The following is a 12,496-nucleotide window of genomic DNA, read 5'->3' as shown; positions in this document are numbered from 1 at the left end:
CATGGGAGAGGAGGCGGCTGCTGCACACTCACTACCTAGAGAAACGTGGCAGTGAGCAATGAAGGACAGTGATGAACTAGTCAGCACTAGTCAAGTTGTATATATTTTTTCATTTCTGGTTTTGATGAGATTGTATTGGGGTGCAAACTGATTGGGGTACCATGAAGATTATACTAGTGGGAAAATGTAATGACTAGCATGTTAAAAGCACAAGTAATGGGCTGAAAATTTAAAGGGGGCAGAAGTGCACATGTACACATTCCTTTAGGTGTATGCGCCTGTCCTACTAAAGCACCAGCGGCTGTTACTACTATAGTATTCATTGACAAGGTCAGAAAGCCGGAATTACACATTGTTATACATGAACCTTACTGTGGCCAAGTTCAGGAGAAGGCAATGGAGTGTACTGTACTAATGCAGACATGGGCTGCATAGGGATGGGGGCACATGAAGGCATGCACAATGAATTGCATGAAGCTGAAATGAGGGTTGTGTAGGTGATGGGACTTTTAAAACATGAAAAGAAGAATGCAGCCACGTGTGATGACCACCACCTCCACCACCCCCTTGTGAATATTTCAGAACCTTGTAATATTTCTAGAGCGCATCATTAAATTCCTTGTACAGGTGAGAGTTCCTAGGGGTGAGTCATAGCTGATCAGTGGTTAGGATAGTCTATGGAAAACTCTCAGTTTCTAGTGGGGAGAGCTGCAGTGCCATTCAGTGTTTGTACTGCGTAATGTGAAATGTTTACTCTGCTGCATCCTCTGTGCCTCTGATTCATCCTGTCCTGTTTGATACGGGAAGCACTGGCTGTACAGAGCAAAGTCACTAAACCTGCCTGAACTTTGCTAACACGCCTCTTTATTAAGCCAACTTACTGACGTCACTGTGTTTTGTCCCTTCCCAGCTCATTGACAGCATTGCCACAGAGATCGGGGAACTGAAACAAGAGATGGTACAGACTGAATTCTGTGTCCAGGATGAAGAGGAGCCCAGCAAGTGCCTGAGGTGATTAGAGTGCATAATTCACTGCCAGATAACATTCTGACAACTTTTCAAACTTTTCATTTACCTTTTCTCCGCTGCCTGTGATGTTGAGTAATCAGTGTTTACACAGTGAGCAATTTTACTGCTGCCAATGGCATTTTTACAGGTAAATGATTGTTTAACAGCTGCTGCCACACTTGGGTTTATTAATGTTTGAAATGTGTATTTTAAGATAAAGCTATGGAAATGGAAGAATTAAAGCGCTTGAGGTTCTCTAACTGGAAGGGCATGTCAGAGTCTTGTAATTCTGTGACTGGGTAGTCGCAGTTTGACTCATCCTGATGGGACTGATATAATAAGATACATAAAAACTGTAGCAAAAGTGGATTTGTTACCAGGGCAACTAATCATACTTCATCTTTGATCTTGAAGTTAGCCCCATTGCCTTACATACTATGCTTAGCTGCATTTTATAAGAAGGGTTTTAATACTGGTGAATGGAGTTACCAGTAGACATTCATTGCAGCTGATTTATCAGTACAGATCATGAGCTAAAATGAAGCAGCCAATCAGGTCTCCACTACCAAATAAAACAAGGATTTTAATTGGTTGGGCTAGGGAACTTTTCACCTTTATTCCTCTTATGGGCAGCATGGTGCCATAGTGGATGGGACTATCGCCTTGCAGCGCTGGTTCCTTGCTTCGAATCGCAGCCAGATCACTATCTGCACAGAGTTTGTATGTTCTCCCAATGTCTGCGTGGGTGTCCTCCAGGCACTCCAGTTCCCTCCCACATCTCAAAAACATACAGATAAGTTAATTGGCTTCCCTCTAAATTGGCCCTAGACTATCTTGGATATATGACTATGGTAGTGATTAAATTGTGTGCCCCTCAGTTAGTGACATGACTATAGATTTTCTGTTAAGCATTGCAGAAGATGTCTGTGCTATATACCGTAAATAATAAATACCTGTCTTGATAACTCATCCCGAGTATCTTTTGCCTGAAAATAGTGATGTGTATGGAGGGCATAATCCTCTCTTCTCTCCTAACCTCCTGTCAGATTTTACAGTAAAGTCTTCAGTGCTGCAACAAGCGTCCAGCTGGCCTAGTCTCTTTTACACCTGTAAAGATTTGTCAGCTTCTATTTATTTATTCCCTCTAGATCTGAAGAAATGCCAAACAAACCTTCAGAAAAGCACCACCTTTCCATCGGGGAAGTAATCCAAAAAGTACATAATATGATCTATGAAAAAATACATGCAATCCGCAAGGATCATTTTACACATCTTTATAAACGTCTGGGAGAATTGGTTAGACTTCACAGACATTCAGGATCTCAAATATTTTATCTGTTACTTATAATTAGAAACTGAAAACTGTTGGCTTATCAGTCTCATGTAATGTAAAACAGTTATATTAATATGATCCCAAAATTGATTAAGATTGGCTCCTCTAACCCTTGATTTACATGCAGTGAATTACCAAGAGTGATGTTTTGTTATTACTCCTTATGTACATTAATTATTAAGCCTCTTGCAATGCAACCCCCTGCGTGAGGTACGACATTTCCTATATTATGCAAATGTACAGCATCTGTTGTAATGTTCTGCAAAAAATTTCAGGTGATATTACATCACCTAAATGAAACATTTTGAAATAAAGAAAAAAGAAAAGCACTTGATTTTTTTCCTTACAGGAATCTCTAATGGTAAGCCTGTAAGGAACGTGTATTGCATTGGTGGCACAGTTGTGTCTGCACAGTGGAAAGCTGTCAGTTTTATAGCACTCTCTCCCAATCCCGCTCTCACATACCCGCTGCATCACGCATTATCTTGTAGCTGTTTTCACAGAATCACAGCTGAATGTTATTGTGAGCTTCTTGTAAAATTATACTAATAGAAGTGTGCGGTGAGTGTGTGAAAAACAGTAATACTAATGTCTGAAGGCAGGGATATTGTAATGTATTGTTAGCATGGTGCTTCTATGTACCAGGGGGAAAAAGCTATATTAGATAGTGTGGTTATGGGCTACAACCTCTTCTGGATTTGTATTGCTGTCCTGTGTACCTGTGAGAGTTTCCATCACATCTACTCCAGGGTGGAAGTGGGGAGGTCTCCAAAAGAGACAACAATGGCAAAAGTAAGGCTGTTGCGTAGTATTTTTAGATTTGTGCCTGGAGAAGGGTCGTGACAGTATTATTATTATTGATTTATTATGCACTAACATATTCCATGGCTCTGTACAAAGTAATAAACAAACATGGAGTACATAAAAATACAGATAAGGTGTACACCAAATATAGACACTGGTACAAAATACTGTACAGAATTGGTAATAACAGTGACAAATGTGACTTGATGAATAAAATGTTTACCAAAATGCAAGACACAAAAGGATGAGAGGGCCCTGCCCTTACAAGCTTACAATCATCTAAAGGAATAGGAGGGAACAAGAGGTTGGGTAGTATACAATGTTCATACCTAGAGGCAGTGTGTTTTTAGGTTATCTACTAAGGAGTACAACTTTGCCTGAAGTCGAAGGGGAAATGGTCTAAGTTAGAGTGTGAGCTTGACAGGAAAAGTGAATTTTGAGGGAGCATTTAGAGATTTCAAAGGTTGAAGAGTGATAGATGTATTGTGTCAGGAGATTCCAGAGGAGGGGTGAAGCACGTAAGAAATCTTGGATAAGTGACTGTGAGTAGGTGATTCCAGAGGAGGACAAAAGTTTGTGTACCGATCTGATCTTGCAATTGGGTTGGTTGGTATCTGGAAACTAGTGAGGAGATGTACAGGGGAGAGAGATTGTGGAGAGCTTTGTAGGTTTGAACTGGATCCTCTTGTTAATTGGCACTCATTGAAGAGCTTGACAGAGAGCAGCAGAGGAAGAGGGAGATGAAAGATGAATGAGTCGAACAGTGAGTTCAGTATAGACCTTGGCAGTCTGTTAGTTGGTAGTTCACAAAGTAGTATATTACAATAATCCAAATGAGATATTATAAGAGCATGTACTAATATTTTAGTTGTGTCCTTAAAGAGAATCTGTATTGTTAAAATCGCACAAAAGTAAACATACCAGTGCGTTAGGGGACATCTCCTATTACCCTCTGACACAATTTCGCCGCTCCTCGCCGCATTAAAAGTGGTTAAAAACAGTTTTAAAAAGTTTGATTATAAACAAACAAAATGGCCACCAAAACAGGAAGTAGGTTGATGTACAGTATGTCCACACATAGAAAAGACATCCATACACAAGCAGGCTGTATACAGCCTTCCTTTTGAATCTCAAGAGATTATTTGTGTGTTTCTTTCCCCCTGTTCTCATGCACTGAAGTTTCAGGCTGCTCGTTTCTTCCTGCAAACAGCTTTGCCCTTGTCTGTAATTCTTCAGTATGTGAAAGCCCAGCCAGCTTAGAGGACAATTTATCCAGCTTGTAAAAGATAAGAGAGAAGAGAGTAGCTGCCCTAATCTAAATAATACACAGGCAGTGTGCATAGAGGGGCCTGGAAGGGGGAGTTCATAGCAGAACCACAACACTGAAGAACTTGGCAGCCTTCCAGACACAGGCCGACAAGTCTGACAGGGGAAAGATACATTGATTTATTACAGAGACAGTGATAGTATAAAGTGCTGCAGTAAGCCAGAACACATTCGAATAGCTTTTGGAACTTGTAGGATGATAAAAAACAGGATGCAATTTTTGTTACGGAGTCTCTTTAAGAAAAGGTAGAACACACCGCATATTTTCAATTTTTCAAAGAAAGTGGTAAGTCTACATCCTCTGTCTGCCCAGAGCCAGTGTTTAGCAGAGCCTTATAGTTTGCTCCCCCACGTTAGTCATGTGATCACTCTGAATGAATGCAGTTGTAAGAATATTATTTGTTGAAGGCAAATATTTGCTTTCCAGACTGCCTGTGTAGAGCCGGGAATTCATGTGAGCGCAGTGACTGTGAGGTTACCGACCAGAGCTGAGGTAACACATACAGATTCTTTATGCACTGTGAATTATAAGTTGTGTAGAGAGGGAAGAGCAAGGGCAGTCACTTCTGGTATGAAGTAAGGTATTCCGCTTTATTTGGACATTATTTACTATGGATCTCCCAAGTTTAAGATTATTGAAGAATGCTTTTGATTCAGCAAACCTAGACTAGATGTTTTTGTTTTTTAATTCTCCTGTCAGGTCACAAAATTTAGCAAATCTTAATAGTGTCTCATTGGACTATTGTGAGTATTACTGAAATATTAGTGAATCAGTGGACAGAGTATGTCTAACCCCACCATCTAACCCTAACCAATACCTTCTGTCCTCTTCACCAATGGCTAGTATATAGTCGAGGTTTGACTATTGGGTAGAATGCATTCTTTGGGCACTGGCTATTAAACAGCTGAATTCCAGCTATATGCTACATTGAATACATTTTATGGGGAACAGGGAGCACCATTATTTTGCCCAGTGGGATGAAGGAACCTAAATGCCTTTGCAGTCCATGTACTTTTAGGACTGTAAAATGCTGTTTTATCTTATTAAAACAGAAGGTAATTACAAGATATCACGTCCATGTATTTAAAGTGTACTAGAGACAGTAATATAGAAAGATTTGATACTTACCCGGGGCTTCCTCCAGCCCCATAAGCGCGTCTGAGTCCCTCACCATCCTCTTGCGTGCCTCTGTTCAGCGGCAATCAGCCCCGGTAACTGGCTCAGTCGCGTCAATCGAGGTCGTCTGCGCCTGCGCGGACCTCCCGTTTTTGCCATCTCTGGTTTCCTTTAAAGGACAAGTAAAGTGAGAGGGAAATAGGGTGCCATATTTTTTTCCTTTTAAATAATACAGGTTGCCTGGCTGTCCTGATGATCCTCTGCTTCTAATCCTTTTAGTCATAGACCCAACAAGCATGTAGCAAATCAGTTGCTCTGACTGGATTAGCTGCATGCTTGTTTCAGGTGTGCAATTCAGACACTACTGCAGCGAAAGAGATCAGCTGGACTGCCAGGCAACTGGTAGCCTCCATATCCCTCTGGGTTACAAGCCAGCAGTTCTGGCATGCACGCTTGACTTGACCTCGGTTGGCAAAAACAATGTGCATGGCCCTTGCTGATCTACAGAAGTGGTGCATTATGGTCTTGATTTTTGGACATAGCAAAGTGATATACTCCAAATACCCACATTCTGGTCTTCAGTGAATGCTGGAGAGTTCAAATCTGTTGTGCCCTGCGACATTCAAAGAGTGAGGAATCTTTATTAGATTCTTGGGCCGTACAAGTGATTCAGTAGTTATGATGAAGTCACATTGTCATTATGCGTTTATATAGAGCTGATACATTTTCCGCTGCACCTTACAGTATACATTGAACAAATGACATCACTAACGTCTCCTCAGTGGGGCTAACAAGTTATGTCCTTATCCCAGACTAAGGTCAGTGTCACAGGGAGCTAGAATACCTTAGTAAGTTTCTTAGGACGTCGGAGGACAATAGTGTACCTGGAGGAAACTTACATAGAAAATTTAACGCGGATAGTGTCCTGGCTGGATTTTGGACCTGTGACGCCAAGGTTGCTGGGTAAGAAGGCCGACCACTTAGCCAAATGTTATACTTCTGAGTATTTATGTTGTGAAAACTGTGACAAATAACACCCCGAAGTGAGATTGACGAAATCTCAAATTAGGCAGAGAGAGAGTCAGGAGGAGCTATGCTCAGGCCATATGAAATGTTTCATTTTTCTGAGGAAATAGTAGTTTCAGGTTATCCCCAAGAATAGGAACATCATCCTGTTAGTATGTAAATTGTGGTTACACAACTGCTGACTGTGTGAGATTCATTCTGAACGTAGAGCATTGAATTGACGTGAGCCAGTCACCACAAGGATAAACATTAGCTCCCTATCAAGTCATTTCTGCTATCAGTTCTCTGTATTTTACTAATAACCTGCAGAATGCGCTCACCCTATGGTGATCCTCACTGTGGTCAAGTCGTTGTCAGGCCGTTGAAATCACATTTATTTTATGTGGAAGAGGGATAGTTATACTGTTTCTCTGCACATTGTGCAATTATTATACTTTTTTTCTGTCGCTCTTGAATATTACCTTATGTGTTTGTACTGCATTACTGTGGTTGATCGTTTTCAAAAGAGAATGTGATGATAGGTTACCCATCTACACATAAGAGGCATAGATAGTATGGAGAAAGCTTGCCCTGTAGATTAATGCAGATCTTTTTCTTTGTTTATTCCCCTTAAAGTGAACCTGAAATGAAAATGAATTTATGAGATACATTCTATGTGTAGTACAGATGATAAATAGAAGATTAGCAACATGGAAATTAGTCTCATATTTTATTTTCAGTTTAATGGCTTAATTTTTAAGATTGCCTCAGACTGTACAGTTGCTGTTTAGAATCCACAGTCTTTCTCAAGGCAGGGAAGTGATGACCCTTTGAACTTTCTGCACTTACTGGTTATATCCCAGCTGGGGAAAAAAAACTACTTACCCGGGGCTTCCTCCAGCCCATAGCAGCCGCTGTGTCCCTCGCCGCAGCTCCACCAGCGGCTAAGAGCGGAGCTGTGGCAAGGGGCATAGCGGCTGCTAGGGACTGGAGGAAGCCCTGGGTAAGTAGGTGTCATTTTTTTCCAGCTCCGGTATTACCTTTAAGCCTAATTAGAGTCCCTGTTTCACTGTTCTTCTGTTTAAGCTCCTATTTTTAACTCTTGTTGTACTGGAAAACAGATAGGGGCTTCATAGAATTTCTTATTAGGGCTAGTATTATATATACCTGTGTTTATCTCATCATGCCACGTGTCACTTTAGGTACGCTTTAAAGACAGCCTGAAGCCTCCAAAAATACCTGTTTTTACTTGACAGTCCTCTTCAGAATTAAAGAGGAACTCCAGTGAATATAATGTAATAAAAAAGTGCTTCATTTCTACAATAATTATGTATAAATGATTTAGTCAGTGTTTGCCCATTGTAAAATCTTTTAAATCCCTGATTTACATTTTGACATTTATTACATGGTGACATTTTTACTGTTGGCAGGTGATGTAGCTGCTGCATGCTTTTTTGGCAGTTGGAAACAGCTGTAAACAGCTTTTTCCCACAATGCAACAAGGTTCACAGACAGGAAACTGCCAGGAGTACGTACTCAAGAGTTTCTTGTGGGAGGGGTTTCACCACAATATCAGTCATACAGCGCCCCCTGATGGTCTGTTTGTGAAAAGGAATAGATTTCTCATGTAAAAGGTAGTATCCGCTACTGATTGGGATAAAGTTCAATTCAAGTTTCTCTTTAATGCCCATCCCTGTGGCTGAAAGCTCAATCAATACCCCCGAAATCCTCAGGGCAAATTTCAGGGCTCCTTCCTGGAAAAGGCAGAGCTTTGCGCAGTAGCTCTGCTTCTACTAGCGTCAATCTGTGCGGATATCCGCCTCTCCCCGCCCCTCTCGGTCTTCTTTCACTGAGAGGGGTGGGGAGAGGCGGAGATCCGCAGAGATTGACGCGAATGAAGGCAAAGATACTGCGCAAAGCTCTGCCTCCCCCTGGGCAGCAAAATCCACAACCTGGAAAGTCGTGGAAATTTGTCCCGGAATTTCGGGGGTATTAATTGAGCGTTCAGCCGCGGGATGCGGTGTTTCAGCTATGGCATTAATGCTAAAGAGGAAAAAACAGGTGTTTTTGGAGGCTTCTTTAACCCTCCTGGCGGTATAAAAAAATCTGCCAGGAGGGAGCGCAGCAGTTTTTTTTTATTTATTTTTTTCCTATATCATGTAGCGAGCCCAGGGCTCGCTACATGATAGCCGCTGCTCAGCGGCATCCCCCCGCCCTCTTCAATCGCCTTCGGCGATCTCCGATCAGGAAATCCCGTTCAAAGAACGGGATTTCCTGGAGGGCTTCCCCCGTCGCCATGGCGACGGGGCGGGATGACGTCACCGACGTCGGGATGTCATTGGGAGTCCCGGGCCACCCCTCGGCGCTGCCTGGCACTGATTGGCCAGGCAGCGCACGGGGTCTGGGGGGGGGGGGGGCGTGCGGCGCGACTGATAGCGGCGATCGTGAGCGGGGCGGCGGCGATCAGTGTGCTGGCGCAGCTAGCAAAGTGCTAGCTGCGTCCAGCAAAAAAAAAAATTAAATAAATCGGCCCTGCAGCGCCTGAGCGGCACCCTCCGGCGGCTTACCCCGAACTACGTTCGGGGTTACCGCCAAGGAGGTTAAAGCAATGCTAGTTGTCTGGTTATAATTACTGATGGTTTGACTTCAGTGATGTGTGAGTAACGCCTGAAACAAGCGTCTGGCCAGAGGAGTCTCCTTAACTGCATGCTTGTTTAGTTTCTCCAACTTAGAAAACGTTAGAGGCCAATGATCTGCTCAGCAGCCTGGCACAGTTTAAAATGGAATAAACATGGCAGCCTCTGTATTCCTTTCACTTTAATTTTCCTTTGAATCGGACTCCAGACAACACCTTGTCTTACATTTGTATGGAATGGGGAAGGGATAGTGCTTGTGTCAAGTTGTCATGTAGGGGATTTCCTCTCTGTCCCAGTGAGCTGAACTTCCTGTGTACATTCTCTGAAGTACATGAATCTTTCCCTGGGAGGTTATAGCTGGGGCTGGTGACTGGGTCACTTCATAGTGGCTCTGCTTTATGAATGTAAGAATAATGCAGTTCAGACAGAGGAAGTGGGATGCCCAGCAGAGCTCTGAGTGCTAGCAGGAAAGTAGATGGAGAAGATTCTGTGACACATGGATACAGGAAATACAAATGACAGATGATTTCCCTCTACGGGGACAAGGCACAATAGCTAAATTCATACTGATGGCTTGGAAAACGGCATACAATGGTTTTCAAGGCATTTGCAGCCTGGCTGTTAATGGTTGTGAGGTGACTCTCATAACCTCGCACTCCACAGCTCACAGTGACAAATATCATAGAAGTCTGTTCACAGGGCAGCTGTATCCAACTTGACACTGGAGGCTGAAAAGTTCTTTCTTGCTTCTCTTTTCCTCTCCCTCTCTTGGCCTAATATTGGACTCTGTGCATTCCGCAATAATCCATATAGCCTAGGAAGGTAAAACATCAGCCCCGGGTTGCAGCCGGACCATCGGAGTGGAAATTACACTGTCCGGCACAAGTAGGAACCAAGCCTGAGTCTTCAAGACTACTTACTGCTCTGGAGCTGACCAAGATAGGTTTCAGTCCTGGCCCTATCCCTATCCTGGGGAACCCAGAACTTTTCTTTATTCCATACCATTGCCCAGCCAATTGGCATAAGCCTTTGGGCCACAGTTCAAATTTATATGTACAGTGTCTTCCATAATGGTAGTTAAATTGATGTTTATATTTTTTGTATGTTTGTTATGAATTTGTAATTATTGATATGTTGTGTTCATGTTTGTAAACAAACAGAAATCTCAATAACAATTTTGAAAAACAAAATGAACAGGTAGCTGGAAGCTATTGAAAAAGAAATGAGCTTCTATGAACATGTATTTTTGTTTATTTTCTATTTTTTAAAGTACGTTTCTTACAAAATTATGCAGATCATTTAAAATGAAGCTGTGTTGAATTTATATCAAAACTGCCGGAACTTGGCTTTAAGTCCACAGCTGGCTTCAGTGTTGATGCATTAATTGCTTTAGATGACTGAGTTGTGTTGGAATTATTGGGGGTGGGGACCATACTATGTAAATTCTCTCCCATCCTCACCTTTTATGGTGTGCTGCCATCACATGACATGTGGAAGTTCCCGGAGATGCAGTTATGTGTATGATACATCATCATAATCCAGCCTCAGGCAGCAGAGGCAGTAAAAGCAGGATTCCCTGTCACGCTGACATGTCTGTCCAGAATGTCAGATGGAGGCCACTAACGGGAAGCTTTGTAGGCTGGTTTGAACTTGGACATTGGAATTACCAGGAAAAGTCTTGGCGATTATTCACGTCTATATCTGTGTATCAAGCAGTCAAAAGAGCCTGCTATTCAAAGATCATTTGCATTTAATCCGAGCAAACATTCAGCACATATACTATCAGGGAAAGTCCTCTATAGTCTTGTGGCCAGCCTAATTCCCTGCAGGTAACTCTAACTAAGTAAATACTGGTTGGACGGTTTGCGTGATACTCCAAGGATACAAGTCCTTCATTGTGACATTGTGTGACATTACAATGGAAATGTTTGAGAATACCTCAACCCTACATGCAAAAAGCAAAGGAGGAAAAAAAATAACAAACAATGTGTGTCATCTACCTCAGCATTTGTGTGTTGTGAGCTATGTTCTGTATTCTTTTAGGAAAGAGTAACTGCAGTGTGGCATTAGGCAGAAAACATGCTGTCAAACTAAATCAAGGTACCTTTTTATAGAACAAAATAGGCTGTTCTAGTACCTGTTTTAATTGCCTTCTCTGTTCCTTGCGGGGTGTGGACTGCAGATGAAAGATGTGGCAAGGTCTGTGGTGTTGAATTATGGCCAACCTTATGAAAATCCTGTCTTTTATTTATAAGCATCGCTTCCTTGTGTGAATGGTAAAAATGACAGCTCCCTCTACCACCCCCCCCCAATGTCAGCTCCCACTGTCACACCCATTGTGATACCACCCGCAGGCAGGGGTCACACTTGCTTAAAATTGGGTACTTTTTTTTTTAAATGCACGTAGTGCTTCCCAATGCACAATGGCAGTGCAGTGGGAGCAATGTGTGTTTTCCCACCAAAAAAAAAGGGGTTGGCGCTGCTGCTTTTATTTGCACATAGCCTGCAATTCGCTATTACCGACAGTTAGCTGCTCTCAGCTGATTGGCAGCCAGGAATGCAGATTTGTCCACAAAAAAGCGCTGCTGTTCTTCTGTGGGCTCAATTGTGACCCCTGCCTTACACTAATACCCCTGCTACATCAGCAGTCATAACTCCCTCTGGCTCGTTTCCACTATGCCCGAATTCGGGGTTGAATCGGCAGCGTTTCCCCGCAGTCGATTTAGGTGAGGAAACGCTGCCTATATCTCTAATGGGCTACCATCCGAATTGCATTGAGGTGTGATTCTGGACCGCATGCTACAGATTCCTGCAGTACACACTCTAATCCCTATAGCTGTGCCTTAGTGATTTGGGCTTTATCGTCGCAGCATGACAGGAGCCCGAATCAGAAACGGCCGCGGCTCCTAGTGGAACTCCGCCCTAACACTTCTTGTCACAACTTTCTCTGCCACATCTGTAGTCACAGTCCTCTACCACACTTCCAGTCACACCTTGCTCTGTCCCACCTATAGTGATACTACCCTCACCCTCATCCCCCTGCTGCATCAGCAATCATGAATCCCTCTGCAACCCCTCTAGTCACAGCTTCTTCTGCCCCATCTATAGTTATGCCCCCCTCACACGCATACCCCTGCGCACCAGCAGTTACAGGTCCCACTGCTACACCTCTAGTCACAGCCCTCTGCTACACCTCTAGTCACAGCCCTCTGCTACACCTCTAGTCACAGCTTGCTCTGTGGCACCTCTAGTCACAGTTCTCTCTGC

The 12,496-nt window shown here is 42.9% G+C and overlaps 1 protein-coding gene across 5 annotated transcripts in view; it reads left to right on the top strand.

The window, feature by feature from the left end:
- RIN2 (Ras and Rab interactor 2) overlaps positions 1-12,496 on the top strand; it is a 227,302-nt gene that overhangs the window by 104,014 nt on the left and 110,792 nt on the right. For all 5 annotated transcript variants that reach the window (XM_068232215.1, XM_068232214.1, XM_068232216.1 and 2 more), the window contains one exon: positions 911-1,011. In XM_068232215.1, coding sequence (XP_068088316.1) covers positions 911-1,011 — 101 coding nt within the window. The remainder of the gene's footprint in view (positions 1-910; positions 1,012-12,496) is intronic.

This window comes from Hyperolius riggenbachi, chromosome 4 (genome assembly GCF_040937935.1).
Source record: "Hyperolius riggenbachi isolate aHypRig1 chromosome 4, aHypRig1.pri, whole genome shotgun sequence".
Taxonomy (NCBI): Eukaryota; Metazoa; Chordata; class Amphibia; order Anura; family Hyperoliidae; genus Hyperolius; species Hyperolius riggenbachi.
The sequence above is the reverse complement of the archived record's forward strand: the minus strand, read 5'-3'. Positions and strand labels throughout refer to the sequence as shown.